Consider the following 25,417-nt stretch of genomic DNA (forward strand, 5'->3'; position numbering starts at 1 on the left):
CCTTTTTCCGTGGTCTTGTTTTTTTATGCGATCTTTCTTAAAAAAAAGTTTTAATTACGTACCCTTAATCATTTTATATTGTCTGCATTTTTTTAAGACTGGGAAAACTCTTTTTATGTTTTCATGATGAATAAATAAATCTGATTTGATCTAATCTACTCATTGGCTTCAAATTACATGATTCATTGACAGAAAACCTCCAACGCTGTCCGCATCGGGCTGATCTCTAACGCAGACACAACTGGTAAAGGCTCCCAGTGGCTCGCTAGAGCCGTCCAAGCGGCCCTTCAGACCCAGTCTCGGAATCACGCCAAGCTCTTCGTCCAGAAACTCATCAAAGAGGAGAACTATCTCAGTATGGACCGTGGAGACACTAAAGTCCAGGATTACGAAGTCAATGTAAGTCCGAGTATGAACACTAATTGAGGGATGAAACTACTCCGGTTTTTAAAACTTGTTTAAAGCCATTGGACACTTTCGGTAAACTGTATTGTCCAAGGCCCACACTTCGTGTATCACAACTTGTATATGAAATAACAAACCTGTGAACATTTAGGCTCAATCGGTCATCGGAGTCGGGAGAAAATAACGGGAAAACCCACCCTTGTATCCGCACGTTTCGCCGTGTTATGACAAGTGTTTAAAATAAATCCGTAATTCTCGCATATCGAGAATTTATATTGTTTTAATGTTTTCTCAAAAAGTAAAGCATTTCATGGAAGAATATTACAAGAGAAGTCTTTCACCATTACCTTCTGTAAACCCTGTAAGTTATTTGTTAATCTGTGAACTTTTAATGTTTTTTCTGTACCGAAAGTGTCCAATGGCCTCACACAAAAAGAATAAATGAAAAAAAAAAAATGTAAATGTTTTTTTTTTACTTTTGGTTTATTGTATTTTATAACTAGGATCAAATTCATAAGAAAATGAAGATAAAACCATATGGAACACCCCATATTGCTAAGTACATGTACATGTACATGTAGGGCTTTCAAAACCAAAGATAATGTATGGAAGCAGGCTTTGCACCCACAAGCTTTCACGCTTTGCGCTAGTAGTCCAGGTTTCTTTCAACATCCTATCACATCCCTGCAACTTCTTCCCATGTATACCCTGGGCTGAAAAGAAGCAATTTGCTCAAGGACACGATCGGGATTCGAACCCACACTCTGCTGACTTAACCACCAGAACTTGAATTTGATGCTCTTAAACCGCTTGGCCATGACACCCTACTAAAATTGTTGAATATTTCCTTGTACAGGGAATGAACATGGAAGACTTTTTGAAACAGTTTGAGGACAAGAAAGCCAACTTCCTGAAGATCCAGAGATCATTTTGTGAGAATGTTCTAAACTTGCTGCCTGGACAGAGGGCCATCATTGCTAATGGAAGGGTAAGTAGTACCTACAAAAGTAGCCAAAACTGAAATCAATGTGGTTTCTAACTTAAATTCTTTGTAAAAACTGGTTGACTTTGTTTCTTAGACCTGTTAATTCCAAAAAACAAATTAAAAGGAAGTTTTAATCATTATTTGCAGTAACCTCCATAATTGTTCAAAATATTTCTTGCACTTAAGTCGGAGATATAGTGCAAGCCAGGTTCCTTGTGGATGATACCTATGCCTACCATGCCTAAATCAATCCCTTACAGCCTGAAGTATCGATTATAAACCAGCCACATCTATAATCACTATTTCATGAGTTGTGGTAAGGCTGTTCTCAAATGAGTTTACACATTTTCCAATATTTGGCCTGTTCAACCAAAATCAGCTGTTGCGTTTTTGCAGGTTTTCAGAGACAGTTTTGTTGAAAATTAGTTCATTTCGGAGGGAAATATTTGCACAGGGGAAAAAATGGTTCTAGTGTGAACTTCATCATCGGTAAAGCTTTTATGCTCGTATTGAAACCATAATGATGAGCTCGTCATCTCTCGCAAATCAGTCTCCATATAAGATGATGAGTTTATTTGAAGAGTAAATGCAAATTAAAAAATCGTTTTAACTGACAGGTCTTTGGGCCATTATCTGAAGATGAGCATTTTAAAGAAGACGACTTTGTCCTTGCTGAGAAGTTAATTTTACAGACATCGGCAGCGAACATCAAATCCAAGATGGAGAAACTCTCGTCTCATTTCAGCACCTCAGGGGATTCCTTGAGTGATCTGACCCTTAAGGTCGATGCCCTTCTAGCCTCCAACTCTAGACAGGAAGGTCGTAAAGAGGTCGTCTTCTGGAAGGACAAACACAGGTAGAGAGACAAAGCAGTACAAATTATTTATTTTAATAATATTCAAAGAACACTTATACAATGGCTTCTTATATAGTGCTCAAACTTGTCACTTAGAGACGCTGAAGGCGCTTCAACATTCAGTATTTACTATAATATGGAAGTCTTATATAGCACACGTAACTACCAACCAAGGTACTCAATGCGCTGAGTATATTAAAATTTTCAGAAAGATTATTTAACAAGCTTTTACAAGATGCTACGGCGCATACAGCAGCCACAGCCAGGAACACCGAGCGAACTCCTTCTCTTTTCGATAAGTGCACTGGGTTCTTTTACATGCGTTACAAAACACACAGGACCTACGGCTTTATGTCCCATCCGAAGGAGGTAGCATTGTGGTTAAGTGTCTTGCTGAAGGACACGGGTGTCACGACTGGGACTCGCACCCACACTCTGCTGAACAGAAACACCAGCGTTTGAATCGGGTGCTAATAACCGCTAGGCCATGCCACGCCTAGTCACCCAGACAAACAAGCCCAGTTTTGAATCTTGTTTTAACAAGATTCAAAACAAGTTAAAACGTTTCCCCCCGCTGGCACCCAGACAAGCCCAATTTTGAATCTTGGTAATGTTACACTGTGATATACCCGCCGGCACCCAGACAAGCCCAGTTTTTAATCTCATTAACCTTTCCTGTCCACACAGTGTGGTAGATATTCCCCCTCGCCACCCAGACAAGCCCAGTTTTGACATTGTGGCCGTCATGGACCCGCTGAGTCCCCAGGCACAGAAGTGGAGTCACATCTTGATGGTCCTGACGCAGGTCATCAATGTCAAGGTCAAGGTCTTCATGAACCCTAAGGATATGCTCTCTGAGATGCCACTCAAGAGGTTAGTTTACTTCTTCAGGGATGTGATTTTATATATTTTTAACCGGAAATCAATTTTTTTTTCTGGGTTCACCTGCTCTTTGATTAACATCTCTGGTAATGAGAATTAGGCCTGGGTGACAAGTGAACTTCACTTATCAAATAGTCATGCCTCAAATACTGGCCACTCTGACACTAGTCGCGACTAATCTTTAAAATATCCAAGATCCAAGATGCATATTGTTTGTCGCAGGCGCAATATTGTGAAACTTATTTGCTGATAGGATTGATTTTTCGTAAGTAAATTATGTTTTCATAAAAAGTCTTGAGCAACACATGTGGTTCACCAAGCAGTTAGTAGCGACTATTTTGGTAGTAGTCAGGGTGGCAAGATTAACCGAGTAGTCGATAAACAGTAGCCACGCAGGCTTAATAAGAATAATTTTAACAGAAGCTCCTTAAAATCTTTAACTCAATGGGTTGTGGAAAGATGGCCATCGCTTCACCAGTTAAAAGTGTTTGTGTAGGTACGGACCTTTTGTTAGCAGTGAATAGTAATACTTTGTGAATGATGGTGTATTTTTGTTTATGTTACTTTTTTGTTTTCAGATTTTATCGCTATGTTCTTCAGCCGGAGTTGTCATTCAGGGTGGACAGTAGGTAAGGAAGAGTTTACTGATTTATTTGGTTTGTTATTTATGTTCGTAAATAGACCAGAGCAAATGCCATCATTTTAATGTGCCTCCTAAGATCCGGATCCCAGTTTTAGATTTGTTTTGTCAGTAATGACTCTCCCCCCCGATATTTACTATTTGTCTATTTATTAAGTTTGCTTAACCGCATTGAATTTTTCTTCTGTAATTTTATCTTATTTTAAAATGTTTCTCTTTTGTCTTGTAGTTTAACAGCGGGACCGTTTGCCAAGTTCACCGACATGCCCCCAGACACCCTCTTGACCCTTAACCTATTGACCCCTGAGAGCTGGTTGGTAGAGTCTGTTAAGACGGCTCATGACCTGGACAACATCAAACTCAGTGAGGTCAGTTCATTTGGTTATAACTCTGACATTGGACAAATTTCCAATATTTGTGCTAGTATTTACCAATGTGAATTAAATATAAAGGCTGCCCTTGAAGGTGAAGCAAGTTGTGACCTTAATCGCAAGGCCACGACCCTGCAAGATTTTGAACAACCATTTAAGACCGGAAAACTACTCTTTTATGCAGATTCATAAATGCCCTTTTGTTGAAAAATATTTTTTTTTTTAACACTTATAGTGAGTTTTCTTTAAGTGAATTTTTAAAGTTTGTACAATTTCTAAAAAAAAAAAAAAAAAAGTGTTTGGTGCTTGTAGGATGTGTATAAATAAGCTCATGTAAAAATATATAACGCACTGATACAAAAAGCTATATACTGGGTTCTGTGTTTACAAGTAAACTGGCGTGAATGAGCTGTTGCTCCAAACATTCGAAGCCAGCCAGTCTTAAACAGCTCCAGCTGTGTCTTTATCGGCTGTAACGTTTTTATCATGATGTGTTCTCCACCAACAAAAATAACTGTCTGGGGTATTTATGAATGGCCAATTTACATCACTCATTCATTCCCTTAGTTCAAGTAAACAGAAATTAGTATTTGAACAATCTGGATCTAACCGGATCATTCTTGGTTTCACTGGTACCCAGACGGAGACCGGTATCCATGGTGATTACGAGTTGGAGTACATCCTGGTGGAAGGACATTGTTTTGATCAACTCAGCGGCCAACCACCGAGGGGACTTCAGTTTACTCTCGGCAACAAGCAACGGCCAGTCACGCAAGATACTATCGTCATGGCGAACTTGGTAAGTAAGACTTTCGGTTGTGTTTAAAGGGTTTGGGTACTTTTTGTAGGACGCAAAAACACAATATCCACAGATTTACATTAAACTTACACGGTTTAATGGTAGAAAGCTTCCCTTAGAATATTTCTTGCTGAGGTGCTGTCGTGTTGAGCGAGTGTCTAGCCGATGCCATCTCAGGGAACTCTGATGGTCGCCTTCCACGCATCCCGGTCCAGCATCAGCACTCTAAGCTCTTGTTTTTGAGAAATGAGTGGAACAATGTCACCAAAATTATTTCTGACATGCAAGGTAACCAGTTTGATGAAGCTATTATTATTCTTTAATGAGGTGAGGTTTGAAGTAGCATCTTATGTTAATCTCTTTTGATTTGTGTTAGTTCTGAAAAGAACCGGCGGTTGACAACTCGAAGTGTTGATGGGTAAACTCTGATCATCTTCAGGAGATTGAGTTGAGTTATCAACCAACGGTTCTTCTCAGAACCAGGCAAAGTTTCAAATCCCACAAGTTTACTCTTGTTTTTTTTTTTTTTGCTTTTTTTTTTTCTGACAGGGTTATTTCCAGTTGAAGGCCAACCCTGGAGCCTGGATGCTCAGACTGAGACAGGGAAGATCAGCTGACATCTTCCAGGTCACAGGGTCAGTATGATGTACTCTGATTGGCTGACTGGCTGTATACACATTTGCATAAATGAATAAATTGAAAAAGATTTGAAATGGCTGAAGATAATGTTACGTCTTGTAGGAAAAGAGTCACTCTTTTGGTATACAGAAATGCCATGGTGGACAATTAAGATGCGGTGAAATGTTCTTATTGCAGAATAATATTTAAGAAAGATTTAAACTTTTCAGCTTTAGTTTTTTGCTGCACTACACCAAAACAGGAATTTTTATTGATTTTTTCACTGAACATATCAGTCTATTTTTAAGATGCATTGCCCGATTTTAAGATGCATTGCCCGATTTGTTACCAAGTTGATGGCGATATTTTGTTTTACTTTGGCATCCAAGTTTTCCTGGTGAATCCATAAACGGTGGAACTTAATCAATCCGCCTATGGATTAGATTCTTTTTAATCTTGTAACGCCTTTTTTTTTTTTTCAATTTCTTGATTGCAGTCATGAGGGACTGGATTCACAACCTGGTGACGATAACGCTATTGTCATTATGGACAGCTTCAAGAGTAAAATCATTAAAATTAAGGTATGTATTTATTGCAGAAAGAAGATATCAAATTTCCTTACCCAACCCCTACCCTTCTACAGTTTTAAATTTACCCATACACACCGATGGGCGTTAGCACTGTATACTCGGTACTTTTCCGAGTTCTGTGAAAAAAATCACAGTTACTCCGGTGGGATTCAAGCCCACGACCTTTGCATTTCAAGAACACTGTCTTACCAACAAGACCCCAAACATTGCCCAGTAGCTAGAGGCAGTTCGAATCCTATATTTAGCAGTGGGTACCACAACGATTTAGTAGACAGAAACTCGGATCGGGATATAAAATATTAATTTTGGTTTTTACCCATACATTGATGTGTGTTAGCACTGTATACTCAGTACTTTCCTGAGCTCTGTGAAAAAAATAATCTTTATCCCCGATGCAAGTTGCCATCTAATAAATTAACTTTCAACCAAAACTTCATTTTGTTTTAGCTTTTAGTATCCTTACTCATACCTTGAGTTATTTTTCCTTCTACCCTTCTAGGTGAGCAAGCAACCAGGTAAAGAGTCCGAGACTCTCTTATCGGACTCAGGAACTGAGAGAGTAGCTGGAGGGATATGGGACTCATTGTCAAGGTGAATGGACCTCCAAGCTTACCGTCATCATCCCCACTTGAAGAAAACTTACAGAAAACCCCTTAAAAAAACACAAATTATTGACAATTTTTGGGGGTTGAACAAAGAAATGACTAGAGTGGGATTAACATGCCAATAGCTTTTTATCTTAAGAGTGGTTAACAACAGGTTAGAGCGGGTTGGAGTAGTGGTGTCTTTTCTTGCCTACCACCCCTAGGACCCTGGTTCGAGTCACTTCAGGGGCACTGCGTGGATTGAGTTTAAAGTCCCTACCTGACTGCGTGGGTTTTCCTCCCACATCTATAACTAAAACTCTTTGTCTTATCTCCGTTGGTTTCTTGGCTAGTACAGTGATTAAATTTCCTTTTTTGAGAGTCCTTGACTTCGCAATCGGCACGATTGGTAAAAAATTAAATGAAAGTATGATACTATCCTTAAAGCATAAAATACCAGAATGGGTTGCTGAAATACTGTCAACCTGTCTGTATTTCTTGGCACATTCCTAAAAATGTCACAGTTTCTTTTCTAGTTTTACTGGTTCCGGCAGTAAGGACACTGAGACCGAACAAGACAAGACGTTGAACATCTTCTCCATTGCATCAGGACATCTTTACGAGCGCTTCCTAAGGTGAGTTTAGTGTCTACTAAGAGGCCGTTCACAAATATCAAGAGAGGGCGCTGTTAATCTAGCTGCCTGCATTTTTACTTCTTCTCTCAGATTCCAGTTTTAATACCTTTCGGTCTGCTTTTTATGTAACTGTCATTGTTTGTAATTTGCTGTTCGTAATTTAATGGAATTTGTTTTGTTGTTTGCGCCTTCACACATCTTCGAAGTGCAATAAATTATAAATTAAGGGGCCGTTCACAATTATTAAAATTTTCACAAGCGTGCAAATCGCATGCTGGGAGGGAGGGGGGTTAATGCCCGCCGTTCGCTTTAGTTTTCTGAAATAATATCAAACTAAAAAACATAGCTTCATGGCCTTTTTTGCACCGTCAGATTTGATGCTTTTTGTTTACTTTTCGAAATTCAGATAAGCAGTGTCTTTTACGCAGGAAATTACGGCATTTTATATCTGTAGCAACAAGTGTATGTTCTCTACGTATATATTTCTTTTATGAGTGTGCTTTATCCTTTTACCACTAAGCAAGCTTTCTGGTCTATTGGATAAAACATCTTGACTTCAATGTAAAAGGTCTTGGGTTCGAGTCCAATTCAGGGTCTTAATTTTCTTCTTTATTCTTTTGTCACTAAGCAAGCTTTGTGGTCTCTTAGATAAAACATCTTGACTTTAATGTAAAAGGTCTTGGGTTCGAGTCCAATTCAGGGTCTTAATTGTCTTCTTTATTATTTTGTCACTAAGCAAGCTTTGTGGTCTCTTAGATAAAACATCTTGTATGTTAAAGGTCTTGGGTCCGAGTCCAATTCAGGGTGCTAATTGTCTTCTTTATTCTTTTGCCACTAAGCAAGCTTTCTGGTCTATTGGATAAAACATCTTGACTTCAATGTAAAAGGTCTTGGGTTCGAGTCCAATTCAGGGTCTTAATTGTCTTCTGTATTCTTTTGTCACTGAGCAAGCTTTGTGGTCTCTTGGATAAAACATCTTGACTTCAAAAGGTCTTGGGTTCGAGCCCAATCCAGGGTGCTAATCGTTTCACTTTAGGACTCGAACATTCTGTGTTTAATAATGTATGATAATATTATCCTTTGTTTCAGGATCATGATGATGAGTGTTCTCAAACACACCAAGTCACCAGTCAAGTTCTGGTTCCTCAAAAACTATCTTTCTCCAACATTCAAGGTAAACAGTTCTCAATTTTTAATACTATCAACGGCAATTTTTTATATTACTCTGAAGCCAATTTATTTCTGTAATCAGGTTAGGTTTGTGGTAGCACCATGGAGGGATGTGATTCCTCCAATTTTCTTCCCCCCCCCCCTCCCCCCCAAAAAAAAAAACTTGTTTATTTTATTTATTTTTTATTTATTTATTTTTTTTGTTAGGGGGGGGGGTGGTGGTTAGATCAAATTCTAAGAGAAATGGAGGTATAACAAGGCCCCGGATTGCAGAGTAGGGCTTTTAAATCCAAAAGTAAATGTTAATATTTTGGCTTCATGCTCGCAAGTTTTTGAGCTCGCATGATACTTGTGCTTTGTGCTTAGAGTACATTTTTTTTCTCAGCCCTTTTTTATCACATCCTTGAGTGAAAAGTCCGGTTCATACTTCCTGTGAATGGGAATGCGATTTGAATGTTGATGTCACATATTCGCAACGAATAATTCGTAGCAGTTGAGTTGTGCTCAACTCTCTGCCCTGTCTGCGAAAACAGAGTTGTGACGCCAAATTCACATCAAATTCACATGATATTTGCAGGAAGTATGAACCGAGCTTAAGTGTGATTTTGCCAAAATTATTTTAGTATTTGTATCTAAAGTGACTTTTTGTTTGACTTTGTTATTCCTACAGGAGTTCATCCCAAGCATGGCAGCAGAGTACGGGTTTGAGTATGAACTGGTTCAGTACAAATGGCCTCGTTGGCTTCACCAGCAGACTGAGAAACAGCGTCTTATATGGGGGTAAGAATGCACTGCTGACATGGTGGGGGGGGGGAAAGTTTTTTCCCATCTTAGACAAATCAATGGTGCTTCAAGATGGCGTGTTGTCCCCAGGTGGTCAAACACACTGGACTCAAGATGTGGGTCCACTTGCATGGCTCTGCTTACCGTAAGCAAAGGGAATTCCACGCTTACATCAAGCGTATTTCATGGATTGGCCGGGAATTTTGGCTTGTACGTGGGCGTACTCCATGTTACTAGGCATTCTTTGCTTACACAGCTAGTACAGAAATTCTCTGTTTGCATGAAGGCAGAGAATGGTGATTGAAAGCACAGAATTGGGCGAAAGCAGAGCCATGAAAATGGGCCCTGTTCTGATCAGCAGAGTGTTGGTTCGAGGTCCGGTCTTGACACACGTTTCCATAAGCGAGACACTAAATCATTCTTATATTTACAAATCTATGACCCTATCTTTAAAAATAAGTTTTAAGACTAACTTTTTGTCTCCCAATATTTTTGTTTTTCATAAATCTGAAGTAATTCTCTTTCCATTAATTTCTACTTTTTGTCTTTATTGTGGATTTTTTTTCATCAATCAGTCATTCTATAATGAAATCTGTATATTCGCTTTCCATTATTTTCTACTTTTTTTGTGTGTTTTAGATTTGTTTTTTGATTTTTGATTTGTTTTTTTTTCTCTCAGGTACAAAATTTTGTTTCTAGACGTACTCTTCCCTCTCAACATCAAGAAGATCATATTTGTCGATGCCGATCAGATCGTACGGGCCGACCTTCAGGAGCTGGCTAACCTTAACCTCCAGGGGGCGCCCTACGGATACACGCCATTCTGCTCAAGCCGTAAGGAGATGGACGGGTTCAGGTTCTGGAAGTCGGGCTACTGGGCGAGCCATCTGGCTGGACGCAAATATCACATCAGGTTTGTGAATTGTTTTCTTCTTCAAACTTACAGGGTTTTAATACCTTTTGTAGGTAAATTGTTTGGGCATGACATGAATTCCTACTCACTGTGAATGAGGATGTGTGTTATAAAAAGTACCTACAGAAGTTTCAACTTCTGTAGTCGTTCAAAATTGCAATTATTTAAAATTTAAAGTTTACCAATAAAACTAAAGAAAATACAGAGTTAAGCCCGATTAATATTTCCTGTGAATGTGATATAAATGTTGACTCACAGGGCTCTTTTCGCTGCGAATGTTTTGCAGGAATACAGCACAAGTCTACTGATCAGAAATTATTTGCAGCGAATTTGTGTTGTCAAAATTTGTGTTTTCTCTCTTGTATAGTGCGTTGTACGTTGTTGACTTAGTGAAGTTCCGTAAGATCGCTGCTGGAGATCGATTGCGTGGACAATACCAAGCCCTGAGCCAAGATCCCAACAGTCTCTCCAATTTAGATCAGGTCAGTATTTTCATTATATGCAGGGATGTGATTTCTCTGTTTGTAACTGGTAATCAATTTTTTCATCTCCCCCCCCCCAAAAAAAACACCCTTGTTGCACTTATTTGTGTGTTTTAAGAAGCCTAAAAATTGCTACAGACCTGAAGTCTTTTAATAGTCAAGTGAGAAAATACCACTTTCTCCAAAACTACTTTACTTCAGAGTTAGCAGTTTCTCACAATTGTGTATGCTATCAACAGCTCTCCATTGATATAGAAAGGTTTGTGATTACACCATGTGTGATAATCTGTAAATGATTTCGGGTGGTTCTTAAAGGCAGTGGACACTATTGGTAATTGTCAAAGACTAGCCTTCACAGTTGGTGTATCTCAACATAAGCATAAAACAACAAACCTGTGGAAATTTGAGCTCAATCGGTCATCGAACTTGCGAGATGATAATGAAAGAAAAAACACCCCTGTCAGACGGAGTTGTGTGCGTTTAGATGGTTGATTTCGAGACCTCAAGTTCTAAATCTGAGGTCTCAAAATCAAATTCGTGCAAAATTACTTCTTTCTCGAAAACTATGGCACTTCAGAGGGAGCTGTTTCTCACAATGTTTAATACTATCAACCTCTCCCCATTACTCGTCACCAAGTAAGGTTTTATGCCAATAACTATTTTGAGTAAATACCAATAAAAGAACTATTGGCTTCAACTAAACGTTTTGATCACTATGCTCTGATCTCTGATCATCTTAGGGAGAAAAAGAAGGCTCTTTTCAGGACCACCCCAACTTCATTTAGACATCATTACATGGTGTTACCGCCAACCTTACTATATCGTATTTCCACCGTGCAAAGTTTCAAATCCTATTTAGCTCTCCATTGCTCGTTGCCAAGTAAGGGAGACAGCCAACATGGGGCTAGTGGCTCAGTTTGTAGAGCACCGGCACGTTACTAAGAGATCATTGGTTTAAAACCTGCTCTTTGTTCAATCCCGATACTTTTATTTAACTCAAGGTTTTGATGTTTTCCCCCTTTTTTTTTAAGGATTTGCCGAACAACATGATCCATCAAGTGGCAATCCATTCCTTGCCTCAGGAATGGTTATGGTGTGAGACATGGTGCAGCGACTCTGAAAAAACAACCGCTAAGACTATCGATTTGGTAAGTTTTGGAACCCCCCCCCCCCACCCCACCCAGAACATTCAATTCATTTCAGTAAAAATGTTCGTTCAACAAATTCCAATATGTGGATACAAAATTACGCACAAACTCAAACATTTCAGTAATGTTTCTCACTACACTAGTAAGTTCATTTGGAGTTTGTAAAATGAACATCTTTACTTAAGTTTTTTTTTAATGGACATCCTAATAAATCTATTTGAGAATTCATTTAATTTCATTCTAGTTATGAAGCCAAGTAATCCCAAAAAAGTGAACTCATCATTATACTAGCCAAGAACCCAATGGAGAAAAAACAAAAATGGAAGTTCTAGATGAGGGCGGAAAAGTGCAGAGAATTTTTCCAGAGAAAATCCATGCAGTTGGGTCGGAACTGAAAACCCAATCCATGCACTGCTGAAATAATATTCTTGAAATAAAATAAGAAAAACTATTATTTTGTTTCATCCCCTAGAAACAATTTCTATTTTATGGGAGTGACCCAAGAAACTTCCTTGAAAATATTTGTTTTCTTATTTCAAGAATACAATTATAAGCAGTGCGTTGTGTCCTGGCATGAGTGGCTGTAAAAAAATACAACCCAACCGCACCAGTGTCACCGTCGGGTTCTTAGTGACTTGAATTTTTTTATATTTTTTTATACAGTGCAACAATCCTCTAACCAAGGAACCCAAACTTCATAGTGCCGTACGAATCGTTCCTGAGTGGACCGATTATGATAATGAGATCAAAGCTCTACAAGAAAGGGTTGCTCAGAATTCATCAAACAAAAGCAAACAAAGTGATATTAAAACAGGTAAGATTCAAAGCCCTCTAGTGGTGAACAGAGGCCATGTTTAATAACAATGTAGAGCAAGTTTGGGTAGGTGACTAGAGACGACTAGACTTAAAGGGAAGGTACACGTTTGGTAATTACTCAAAACAAATATCAACTTTAATTACTCAAAACAAATATTAACTTAAAAACTGACTTGGTAACAAGCACTGGAGAGCTGCTGATAGTATAACACATTGTGGGAAACGACTCCCTCTGAAGTAGTGTAGTTTAACAAAAAAAGTGAATTTGATTTTGAGACATCAATATTAGATTTTTGAGGTCCCCAGACCAAGCATTTGAAAGCACACAACTTCTTGTGACAATTGTGTTTTTTCTTCCATTATTTTCTTGCAACTTCGACGACCAATTGAGTGCGATTTTCACATATTTGTTATTTTGTGCATATGTTGAGATATACCAAGTGAGAAGACTAGTCTTTGACAATTACCAAAGGTGTCCAGTGTCCTGAAACATCTGTTTTTTCTTTCATTTTGTTTCTGCAGACGAGCATAGCGAGTTATGATGATGGCTTCAGATTAGATGTACTATAATGATTGTTATCCGCTCCGTACGCAGCCAGCAGAGGGCGCTCTTGCAAGAAGACAGCAACTATCGTTTTAAACGCCAACTGCCAAACAACTGATACTAAGTCTCATTTTAGGTCGACACACACAATGAGCTGTTTCACACCTGTCCCTCGTCGGCCATCCCGGATACTGAGCTTTGACACACCCAAGGTCAAAGGTGAGGAAGAAAAAGCCTGACCTCTGAGGTTTTGTTTGAACATTTTTTTTTTCTGATATGTTAAATCATGTGTGAGTATTCCAAGTGTTGCATTTTTAAAGGTACTTTGTAGAAACGGGGAAATGTAGAACAAAAGTTAGAGGTTAGGAACAACAGTCCTTTATCATGCTGTCACCATCTTGGTCATGTTCCCTGTTTCCAATAACAGTAATGAATGGCAATATTCATTGCACAAACATGGCACCAGACTGTTTTTTCGTCCAGTCTCACTTTGGTTACAATGAGTAAGAAGGGAGTAAAGTCAAGATGGCCACATCGTGATAAAGATCTATTGGTTCCTGATCTGTGTATGTGGTTTACAAGACAAAATATATTATATAAATACTCAGGCAGTTTTGTAAACTTGGGTGTGGTCCATTGGTCTTACCCATCAGGCTACACATCAGTTAACCCTTTGGTGCACAAGGCGGTCGCTAGCTAGCGACCGCCGAAAACAAGTCAAATTGGACTTTGATAAATGGTCCTAACTTAAAATCTAAAACCCCCATTTATACCGCCTCATTAGGTTGTTTAGAGCGATTGTTGAGCTTTCGTTTGATGTGATGTTCAACAGGGGATGCTGTTGAAAAATGTTGAGGCCCCAAAGGGTTAACAGTCGTTTGGCTTCTGACTGGCACCCCATCAAAAATATTGACAAAATACGTGGACCGCCAACATGGGGCTAGATACATGTAGCTCAGTGGGTAGAGCGCCAGCACAGGTCATTGGTTCAAATCCTACCCAAGTCGATTTGGTTTTTATTTGATGTTTAAAAATAACAGTAAATTATCCCTTCTGTCCAGTAGCAACAGTTTAGCAGCCCTTGTGCAAAAAGCTGATATGGAGTCCACAAGCCACAAAGTCCGTCTTACATACAGTATTTATGTCTTTCATTGTAAACTTTCTTGACATTAATTTGCACATTTTGAATTCTTTGCACTCACCACGGATAAGAACATTTCAGAGGTTTATATGAAATCTGCCTTTTTCATGACAACCCGGTGGTAAAAAACAAACAAAAACATATGTCAAAACTCACTCTTTGTTCTACTTCTCGAAGTGCTGGGGAAACTGTTCCCAAAAGTTCCTTGAATTCTTAAGGTCCTGGAGTAGATTTCACAAAGAGTTAGGACTCGTCTTATCTCGAGTAAGAACGAGTAACTCATCCTAACTTAGGATTAATCTTGAGGTATGCATGCTACAGTGCAGGGTTGGGACTCGTCCTAAGTCCTAAGATTAGTCTTAAGTTCGGAAGAGTTCTGTGAAATCGACGGCAGGGGTCAACAAAAGGTGGAAGTGCCATTATTTTGGGGGTCAATGTATCTTTTAACGTTTAGATCCTAGATTCAGAATTGTTTGACTCCTCTATTTTGCTCTCTGTGGTATTGACATGGGAATGTACATATAGAATAATAGTAGTAATACTAATATAATAATAGTCAGCGTTTCAACTATTAAGGTGCTTGAACAAAGAGACAAATGAGCAAATAGCACCCTCGGATCCCGTCACAGCGTAGTTTTTTACTTAAACACTAAGGTCACTTTGCAAAACCAGTATTATGCTATTGGCAGGTTAAATCATAAATGTTTTTTATAATAGTATAACTTATATAGTATAAACCAATCTCAATGCTCGAAAGATTTCATCAGGTTCCTTATTTGTCGCTTTAAGTAAATGTTTATGTAAAGGCACTGGACACTATTGGAAATTACCCCAAATAATTATTAACTTAAAAACTGACGTGGTAACGAGCAATGGGGAGCTGTTAAAGTTACACGTGTAGGTAGTTTTTGAGAAAGGTGATTTCTAAATCAAATATTTGATTCTGATAAAAGACTTCAGGCCTGAAGCCTTTTTTAGGCATCTGGAAGCACACACATTGTTGCAACAAGGGTATTTTTTCTTTCATTATTCTCTTGCAACTTTGATGCAAGTTTTTGAGTCAGAACTTTCACAGGTTTGTTATTTTGTGCATATGTTGGGATACACAAAGTGAGAATACTGGTTTTTGACAGATACCAAAGGTGTCCAGTGCCTATAAGATGGTGCAAACTTGTGGTTTGGTATTTTACTACTATATTAATGAGAGAAAGTGGGTATTATTATATTGTAATAACATGAGTGTTTTCTTGTTTTCCTTTCTGTTCTTACTATTGTATACACATCTAGGGCAAGGTTATTCTAACATTAAATAGTGGTTGAAATCGAGAAATATTTCAGCCTTAATAAGTAATGATAAATACTTGCATCATGAGCTTGTTTTTTATTGCTGCTTTTATTTTCAAGTTCAAGATGGAAACACACTCATCGGTGATTTGAAGGGCATTGCATTCCAACAGTTTTTATTACATGTAATCCAAGTATCGTATCTTGAGTTATCTATCCCGTGGAACTGTGCTTTTTTGCAGCTGAGTTTTCAGAGTACGAGTTCGAATCCCGGCATTTCAGCCACATGTCTTGGCTGAGGTTTCCATATTCCTTGGAACTGTTTTTCTTTGCGGCTAAGCTGTCAGAGTGTGGGTTCGAATCCCGGTCAGGTTAAGACACACGAGATGTCCTGATCGGGATTAGACCCCACACTAACCACACCGGATTTGACACAACTAAGCCGAGGGACAGCTAACAGCTGGTACAAGCTCAAATAGATCGGCTCATTCAAAAGTTGATGTTTTTTCAATCATTAGGAATGATGTAGCATTTCTATCGTGTGTTGAAACAGTCACACGATTGACGCCTTTTACAGGAAAAATGCCAAGCCCTGATATTTGTTTTTTTATTATATGTGACAAATTTCCTGTCTTGCTAGTAACGCTGGTGTTGTGGAGACTGACAAAAAAAGTAATAGACAAACATAACCCACACTGTCCGGATGTCCACGTAGGCCCGGATGACTTCAAGAAAAATAAAATGGACAGCAGAATTTCAGAGTTGTTTACGGTTGGAAAAGGGCGAACGTTTTTAGATTTTGTTTGCAAAACAGAAACTGATTTAAGTTATTATCATTAACGTTCATCTGAATTGTTGGCAATCATGTATCCCCAAAAATATGTATATTTTTCTTACATATCATTTTAGTTAGTTACGTTTTACTCCTAAGCTAGGAGCTTCATCAGAAACTGAATTGATTGGTGACATCGTGCTGAGCTACATTTTGTGCCTAAGCAGCTCTGTGAAATTGGGACTAGGTCGCTCTAACTCAAGATTGGAACTTCCTGATTGGGGTTATTAATTTACCCAATTTGGAATAATTGTGTTAATAACTGGATCACCCCCTTTAAGTGAAATGAATCATCGATTTGAATGTTGTTCAACAGTAGTAACAAACTAAACTACCGGAAGTTATCAATGGTTTGACCACAGTTTGCCTCCATCCTATTCCGGATAATGACAATTCGCCCTTGACGTTTGGGGTTTTGGACAACCAGTGTCATATAGAGTGCAGTGAACACTGTGGAGAGTAAAACCCTAAAGCTTAACGATTTTTGCCTGTATGAAAAGTACCATCATAGAGACAAGCTAATACTGCACAATAAAAGTTTGGGAAGAGATCAACCAGTTTGTTGCAGGAACAGCCAAAAAGTGACTAGCGCGAGTGGATTTTAAGACGATGAAGTTCACCATCAAACTAAAAAGAAATTGCTGTTTGTTGGCAAAAATTGAGCAAATCACAAGGGGTAAGTCCAGCATTCTAATCAAATTTGGCCAAAAACTGAAAAAATCACAAGGGGTAAGTCCAGCATTCTAATCAAATTTAGGCCAAACACTGAAAAAAAAACAAGGGGTAAGTCCAGCATTTTTATCAAATTTAGTCCAGAAACTGAAAAAATCACAAGGGGGTAAGTCCAGCATTTTTATTAAATTTAGTCCAAAAACTGAAAAAATCACAAGGGGTAAGTCCAGCATTTTTATCAAACTTTGGCCAAAAAATGACAAGGGGTAAGTCCAGTATTTTTATCAAATTTAGGCCATTAAAAAAAATCACAAGGGGGTAAGTCCAGCATTTTTACCAAATTTAGTCCAAAAACTGAAAAAAAAACCAAGGAGTAAGTCTAGCATTTTTATCAAATTTAGGCCATAAAAAAAAATCACAAGGGGGTAAGTCCAGCATTTTTATCAAATTTAGGCCAGAAATTGAAACAATCGCAAGGGGTTAGTCCAGCATTTTTATCAAAGTTTGGCCAAAAACTGAAAAAATGACAAGGGGTAAGGCCAGTATTTTTTTACAAATTTGGCCAAAAACTGAAAAAATCACAAGGGGTTAATCCAGCATTTTCATCAATTTTAGGCCATAAACTAAAATAAATCACAAGGGGTAAGTCCAGCATTTCTATCAAATTTAGGCCAAAAACTGAAAAAATCACAAGGGGTAAGTCCAGCATTTTTATCAAATTAAGGCCATAAAAAAAAATCACAAGGGGTAAGTCAAGCATTTTCATACATTTTAGGCCATAAACTTAAAAAAATCACAAGGGGTAAGTCCAGCATTTTTTACCAAAATTTAGTTCAAAAACTGAAAAAAATCCCACGAGGTAAGTCCAGCAATTTTATCAAACTTTGGCCAAAAACTGAACAAATTACAAGGGGTAAGTCCAGCATTTTTATCAAATTTAGGCCATAAAAAAAATCACAAGGGGTAAGTCCAGCATTTTTATCAAACTTTGGCCAAAAAATGACAAGGGGTAAGTCCAGTATTTTTATCAAATTTAGGCCATTAAAAAAAATCACAAGGGGGTAAGTCCAGCATTTTCATCAATTTTAGGCCGTACACTAAAAAAAATCACAAGGGGGTAAGTCCAGCATTTTTACCAAATTTAGTCGAAAAACTGAAAAAATCACAGCATTTTTATCAAATTTAGGCCAAAAATTGAAACAATCGCAAGGGGTTAGTCCAGCATTTTTACCAAATTTAGTCCAAAAACTGAAAAAAATCCCAAGAGGTAAGTCCAGCATTTTTATCAAACTTTGGCCAAAAAATGACAAGGGGTAAGTCCAGTATTTTTATCAAATTTAGGCCATTAAAAAAAATCACAAGGGGGTAAGTCCAGCATTTTCATCAATTTTAGGCCGTACACTAAAGAAAATCACAAGGGGTAAGTACAGCATTTCTATCAAATTTAGGCCAAAAACTGAAAAAATCACAAGGGGTAAGTCCAGCATTTTTATCAAATTTGGCCAAAAACTGAAAAAATCACAAGGGGTATGTCCAGCATTTTTATCAATTTGCGTCCATTTACTAACAAATCACAAAGGGCAAGTCCAACATTTTTATCAAATTTAGGCCAAAAATTGAAACAATCGCAAGGGGTAAGTCCAGCATTTTTACAAAATTTAGTCCAAAACCTGAAAAAAATCCCAAGAGGTAAGTCCAGCAATTTTATCAAACTTTGGCCAAAAACTTAAAAAATTACAAGGGGTAAGTCCAGCATTTTTATCAAATTTAGGCCACAAATTGAAACAATCGCAAGGGGTAAGTCCAGCATTTTTACCAAATTTAGTCCAAAAACTGAAAAAAATCCCAAGAGGTAAGTCCAGCATTTTTATCAAACTTTGGCCAAAAACTGAAAAAATCACAAGGGGTAAGTCCAGTATTTTTTATCAAATTTGGCCAAAAACTGAAAAAATCACAAGGGGTAAATCCAGCATTTTCATCAATTTTAGGCTGGCCATAAACTACAATAAATTACAAGGGGTAAGTCCAGCATTTCTATCAAATTTAGGCCAAAAACTGAAAAAATCACAAGGGGTAAGTCCAGCATTTTTATCAATTTGCGTCCATTTACTTAACAAATCACAAGGGGCAAGTCCAACATTTTTATCAAATTTAGGCAAAAAATGAAAAAAAAAACACAAGGGGTAAGTCCAGCATTTTCATCAATTTTAGGCTGGCCATAAACTACAATAAATCACAAGGAGGTAAGTCCAGCATTTTTATCAATTTTAGGCCAAAAAATGAAAAAAAAAACACAAGGGGTAAGTCCAGCATTTTTATCAAATTTAGGCCAGAAATTGAAACAATCGCAAGGGGTTAGTCCAGCATTTTTACCAAATTTAGTCGAAAAACTGAAAAAATCACAAGGGGTAAGTCCAGCATTTTTATCAAATTTAGGCCAAAAATTGAAACAATCGCAAGGGGTTAGTCCAGCATTTTTACCAAATTTAGTTCAAAAACTGAAAAAAATCCCAAGAGGTAAGTCCAGCATTTTTATCAAACTTTGGCCAAAAACTGAAAAAATGACAAGGGGTAAGTCCAGTATTTTTTATCAAATTTGGCCAAAAACTGAAAAAATCACAAGGGGTAAATCCAGCATTTTCATAAATTTTAGGCCATAAACTTAAATAAATCACAAGGGGTAAGTCCAGCATTTCTATCAAATTTAGGCCAAAAACTGAAAAAATCACAAGGGGTAAGTCCAGCATTTTTATCAAATTTGGCCAAAAACTGAAAAAATCACACAAGGGTAAGTCCAGCATTTTTATCAAACTTAGTCCAAAAACTGAAAAAATCACAAGGGGTAAGTGCAGCATTTTCGTAAATTTTTGGCCATAAAGAAAAAATCACAAGGGGTAAGTAAATCCAGCATTTTCATCAATTTTAGGCCGTACACTAAAGAAAATCACAAGGGGTAAGTACAGCATTTCTATCAAATTTAGGCCAAAAACTGAAAAAATCACAAGGGGTAAGTCCAGCATTTTTATCAAATTTGGCCAAAAACTGAAAAAATCACAAGGGGTAAGTCCAGCATTTTTATCAACTTTAGGACAAAAACTAAAAAAAAATCACAAAGGGTAAGTCCAGCATTTTCGTAAATTTTAGGCCATAAACTAAAACAAATCACAAGGGGTAAGTCCAGCATTTTTATCAATTTTAGGACAAAAACTAAAAAAAAATCACAAGGGGTAAGTCCAGCATTTTTATCAAACTTAGTCCAAAAACTGAAAAAATCACAAGGGTTAAGTTTGGTAAATAATTGTTAAAGATAAATCAAGTTAAAGTAAATTTGTGCAAAGAGTTAGTCAGAGTGACGACCAGGCGTTCAGGGGACTCAAAGTCTAGCCGAAACCAGCGTGGTGATCACCCATTAGAACCCTTAAGGGACTTGCAGTCCCGGTCCCTCCTTTACTCTCCCACACGGTAAATCATCCACACCTAATTTGGGGATAGACATGACGGACCCCAATCCATTACTGGTGCTAACAGTAAAAGTCATGTCCCTCTTGGTACGGGTAGGATTCGAACCGGTGTCCCAGCTCTGGATTGCACGCACAATGGAACTATCCAGTACACCGTGTCGCCACAGTGCCCGCTGGTGTTTGAGCTGGCTTTTAATACTACTTATGTTATTCACTCACTACGTCAAAGCAAAATAGAAAAAGAGACAGCAGCTGCGGGACTTGAACTCGGGTCTCGTGGCTCTCAGCCAATTCGTTATTCGTGTAGCTACAGGGTAAGCCTTGAAGAATTTTGGCTTTGGTGCGTCTTGTTATTTAGCTAACATGGGGGTAAGCCTTGCGACTCATTCCTTTACGTGTTTCATGTAAATTCAGCTAAAATTACAAGGGGTAAGCCTTGCTGCTCATTCATTTTGATAATCCATGTCATTTGGACTAAAATTACAAGGGGGCAAGCCTTGCTGTTCATTCCTTTTGATGATGTAATGTTCTTTACACTCAAACCGCGATTTTCGATTTAAATATTCCACAAACACATGAGAGACAGACCTTTTATAAAATCATCATTTCAGTTGAATATTAACAAACACATGAGAGACAGACCTTTTATAAAATCATCATTTCAGTTGAATATTAAGAACTTCGTGTACTAAATTATAGTTCCTTCATACAGAGACCTGGTTTGTATAAAATTTGAGCCCAAAACTGATAAAATCGCAACGGGTAAGTCCAGCATTTTTATCCAATTTGGCCCCAAAACAAACATAAATCGCAAGGAGTAAGTCCAGCATTTTTATCAAATTTAGGCCAAAAATTGAAACAATCACAAGGGGTAAGTCCAGCATTTTTATCAAATTTAGGCCAAAATTTAAACAATCACAAGGGTTAAGTCTAGCATTTTTATCAAATTTAGGCCAAAAATTGAAACAATCACAAGGGGTAAGTCCAGCATTCTAATCAAATTTAGGCCAAAAATTGAAACAATCACAAGGGGCAAGTCCAGCGATTTTATCAAATTTAGGCCAAAAATTGAAACAATCTCTAATGCTGGACTTGGTCCCTGGAATAATACTTTTGGGCCTAAGTTGGATAAAAGTGCTTTTGAATTTTTAACTTTTTGGACCAAATTTAATTAAGTGCATCATATACTGCATCATGAGCATAACATTCCAACTACAGACTTTGATAAGATTGATGGACTTACCCCTTGTGATTTGTTTAAAATGTGTTGACAAATTTTTCAAAACGTCAATTAATGTGTTCCGCAAATTTTGTTTAAATCATTGGGTCAAGTTGATTAGAAAGGCATCAGTAAGACATACTAAATTATATATATCAGACCATATAACTAGAAAAAAAAAATTCCCAAATTTTTTAACAAATGAGGGTTCTATTTTTTCCATTTATAACTGTTAATTATCACACCATCACGCTAATCTTAATAACCACTAAAGTTTTAAGCCTAACTACATCAAAGTTATAACCGCGGCCATTCTACAACTATTACCCTATCCAAAATGTAACCATAGCTCAAGCTTAAAGGCACTGGACACTATTGGTAATTGCTCAAAATAATTGTTGACACAAAAACTTACTTGTTAGTGATCAATGGAGATGTTGATAGTATAAAGCATTGTGAGAAACGGCTCCGTCTGAGGTAACTTTGGTAAAGAAGTTATTTCTCACTTAAATATTTGACTCTAATTTCGAGACCTCAGAAATAGATCTTGAGGTCTGGAATTCAAGCAACTGAAAAGTGTTTTTTCGACCAATTGAGATCAAATTGTTACATGTTTGTTATTTTGTGCATATGTTGAGATACACCAAGTGAGAAGACTTGACTTTGACAACTACTGGGTGTCCAGTGTCTTTAAAGCTAGGCTCATCATCAACATAATCCTAGCCTAAAAGCCAAAGCCATCAAAACAAATTAACATGCCAGTAGGCCTACTGTAAATTCATAGCTGACAGTTATAAACTTCTCATTATGTAACACCCTTCAAATTAAATGAGACCATTACGTGACCAAGATGCTCACTAATAAGGCCTAACGAGATTTTAATTGACAAAAGTAATTATCAACTTGCACACATTATGGGGACATCTTTATACGTAGGCCTACAGTCCTTTTCAAAAGGGTGTGAGCCTCGGACTCTAGGCATAAAATAAAATGATTGCGTTTGTTTGGGAAAAGCTTCAATACAAAAAGAAGAAGATGAAATAGACCTAGCTGTTTGCCAACCACAGGGATTTAATGATATGAATGCAAATAAACAGCGGCCTGTTGTTTCAGCCCAGCAGAGTCTTTCTCGAATATAATGCCAACAGAACAAACATGAACATGTATTATAAGTGTAACAGGAGCAGGCAAGTATGTTTGAAGCTTTGCATGGTGTGGAGAAATAAGAAGAAACTATAAATAAATAGTAAACTTGGCGGGAACAACCATGTGTAAATCTTATATGAGTGAGTTTTGGCTCTGAAATAAGACGGTTTGGTCTCTGAATCAGCCAAGTGAAAATAAAAGAAAAAGAAAATATACAAACTAAAGAATAATAAAGATATTCGCCTCATAATGAAATAACTACTAATCAAAGACGCTAGGGTAAAACAGATTGTTACATCGTACTAGTGAGAATGATCATCACAAAAATGTCTGGTAATAAAATTAAATGACTTGGCCAAAGGAAATTGGGAAAGGTCTTTGTAAGAGGTGGAGATTTTAGGCTTTGCTTGGTGGGAATAGATTTGCTTATTGAATTCGTGTTATATTCTGCGTCACCGGAAATAATAAGTAGTCTATAACGTTGAACCTTTTATCCCTTTTGAAATTCACGTAATGAATGTATGGAATGTAAGTTACTTTTAATATTAAAATTGCCGTCTTTTTTGTTTCTGTAAAATAACCTCTTTGTGTAATTCGGTTCTGGGAAAACAAACGGTGGGTTAACAAGTCAACCTTTTCATTGTTAAAAATCATAAATTGAGCCATTATTAATTAAAGAAATAAGCATCTGCAAAATCTGTTTTTTTTTTTTTTTTTCAAATAATAATTATAAAATGTCCTACTCGAAGACAGTGTGACCAACGCTTCAATTAAATTCTAACACAAACGTTACTCAATACTATCATTAAAAAATGAACGACCAACACGAAACGTAATTCAATTACGTCCGCAATTGTAAATTGGTGGGTTTAATATTTTCAATTGTTTTACTGTTAAAACAAGCATTTAATCATAAATGGAAGTAGTTTTCTTCAAAATATTAAAATTGATTCTACAATATGACAGTGTGGCCCAATACTTAACTTGAATTCTAAATGCACATGCTACGCATAAACTCTCATTAATATTCAGAAAAAAATAAATGAACGACCAACACGAAAACGTAATTCAATTTCCATTGATTGTCCGCAACTGTAAATATTCACCGCACACCATTGCGATGGTCACGCCGGGTAAATACTCAACGCACACATCATGGTCTCCCCGCTCCGTGCCGCGCAGGCCCCGTGTAGTGTCGCGACACGTGCTGGTAAAAATGCCCGCGATGCTCGTGGAGAGAACAGCTGGGTATGTGACCAATGCGAAATTCCAGCTCAGCGCTTCAGCAAAGAGTGAATGATAATTACGCAGACGGAGATACAAATATAGAGACGATTATCTTGGCTGGGGTTTCTTGATATTGGGGTTATCATCCTTGACGAAGACATATTTAAGTAGATTTACATGTTAAAGATAGTAAACTTAGTTTTCCGTGTAGTCTTTTCTTTTACACAGATTTACACAGACTGGGTAAAAATAGACGAAGATACAAATATAGAGACGATTATCTTGGCTGGGGTTTCTTGACATTGAGGTTATCATCCATGACAAAGACATATTTATTTAGATTTGCATATTAAGAAGACAGTTATTTAAATATACGTTTTTTTAGCTTTAACAATTTTGTGTTAAAATAAATTTCCATCTTTGAACAGTTATAACAATGAAAGTATTGCAGAATTTGTATGGACTTTTATTTTGGTTAGGGACAAAAGTTTACGGTTAAGGCATTTTAAACTAGATTTCCATTATTGCATTATTTGTCCTTGTATTTGTTTTACTTCAATTATTTATTGTACTTCTGTTTATAAATAAATTACGTCTTTTAAACGGTTTAATTAATAAAAGTATTGCAGAATTATTATTGCCTAATAAGATGACTCGCCTCTACAGACATTACTCTACGAGTCAAGGACCAGATGGTTGACTTTTTAAGTTGAAGAGAATTTTAGAATTATTCAATCAAGTCGACAGAAAATAACCTTTGGAATGTACATAAAGTCACCATGTAATTGTTCAGTTTACAATCCTACTGGTTCAAACAATTATGTCTCTATGACTTATTCAAAAAGTACACCTTTTTCAAAAAATTATGATTTCAGGGGAAAAGAGGACGATAATTAAATACAAAAATTACATAAGTGACGTCATGATGAGTCACACCACTATGTTCAGCTTTCGCAGAAGATAATAGAATGTTTAAATATTCTTATCGTCGGCTCGGTGAAGGAAGGTCATCGACTACAATTTGACATTAGTAGTGATCAGAAGGTCTTTTAGTGACAAATGTGAAGACATTTGAAGAACAAAAATAATACTTTAAAAACCACTCTCGATCAATACATTTTATTTGCAAGGTCTAAAATACGCAAAAGCAATTTTACGAAATCCGTAAAAACTTCAATAAGGCATTTGGACACGTTTGGTGATTACTCAAAAGA

At 37.3% G+C, this 25,417-nt stretch overlaps 1 protein-coding gene across 1 annotated transcript in view; it reads left to right on the plus strand.

Annotated features, from left to right (window-relative positions):
- The window catches only part of LOC117298748 (UDP-glucose:glycoprotein glucosyltransferase 1-like), a 29,462-nt gene extending 15,528 nt beyond the window's left edge, over positions 1 to 13,934 (plus strand). Inside the window, exons 19-36 of the mRNA XM_033782068.1 lie at positions 193 to 399; positions 1,262 to 1,393; positions 2,008 to 2,246; positions 2,934 to 3,119; positions 3,707 to 3,757; positions 3,998 to 4,136; positions 4,780 to 4,938; positions 5,488 to 5,573; positions 6,053 to 6,137; positions 6,646 to 6,737; positions 7,255 to 7,365; positions 8,455 to 8,539; positions 9,206 to 9,315; positions 9,998 to 10,231; positions 10,599 to 10,713; positions 11,745 to 11,861; positions 12,525 to 12,675; positions 13,200 to 13,934. Coding sequence (XP_033637959.1) covers positions 193 to 399; positions 1,262 to 1,393; positions 2,008 to 2,246; positions 2,934 to 3,119; positions 3,707 to 3,757; positions 3,998 to 4,136; positions 4,780 to 4,938; positions 5,488 to 5,573; positions 6,053 to 6,137; positions 6,646 to 6,737; positions 7,255 to 7,365; positions 8,455 to 8,539; positions 9,206 to 9,315; positions 9,998 to 10,231; positions 10,599 to 10,713; positions 11,745 to 11,861; positions 12,525 to 12,675; positions 13,200 to 13,219 — 2,319 coding nt within the window. The 3' untranslated portion in view covers positions 13,220 to 13,934. The remainder of the gene's footprint in view (positions 1 to 192; positions 400 to 1,261; positions 1,394 to 2,007; positions 2,247 to 2,933; positions 3,120 to 3,706; positions 3,758 to 3,997; positions 4,137 to 4,779; positions 4,939 to 5,487; positions 5,574 to 6,052; positions 6,138 to 6,645; positions 6,738 to 7,254; positions 7,366 to 8,454; positions 8,540 to 9,205; positions 9,316 to 9,997; positions 10,232 to 10,598; positions 10,714 to 11,744; positions 11,862 to 12,524; positions 12,676 to 13,199) is intronic.
- Positions 13,935 to 25,417: the final 11,483 nt, after the last annotated feature.

The sequence above is a fragment of the Asterias rubens genome, chromosome 13 (genome assembly GCF_902459465.1).
Source record: "Asterias rubens chromosome 13, eAstRub1.3, whole genome shotgun sequence".
Classification (NCBI taxonomy): domain Eukaryota; kingdom Metazoa; phylum Echinodermata; class Asteroidea; order Forcipulatida; family Asteriidae; genus Asterias; species Asterias rubens.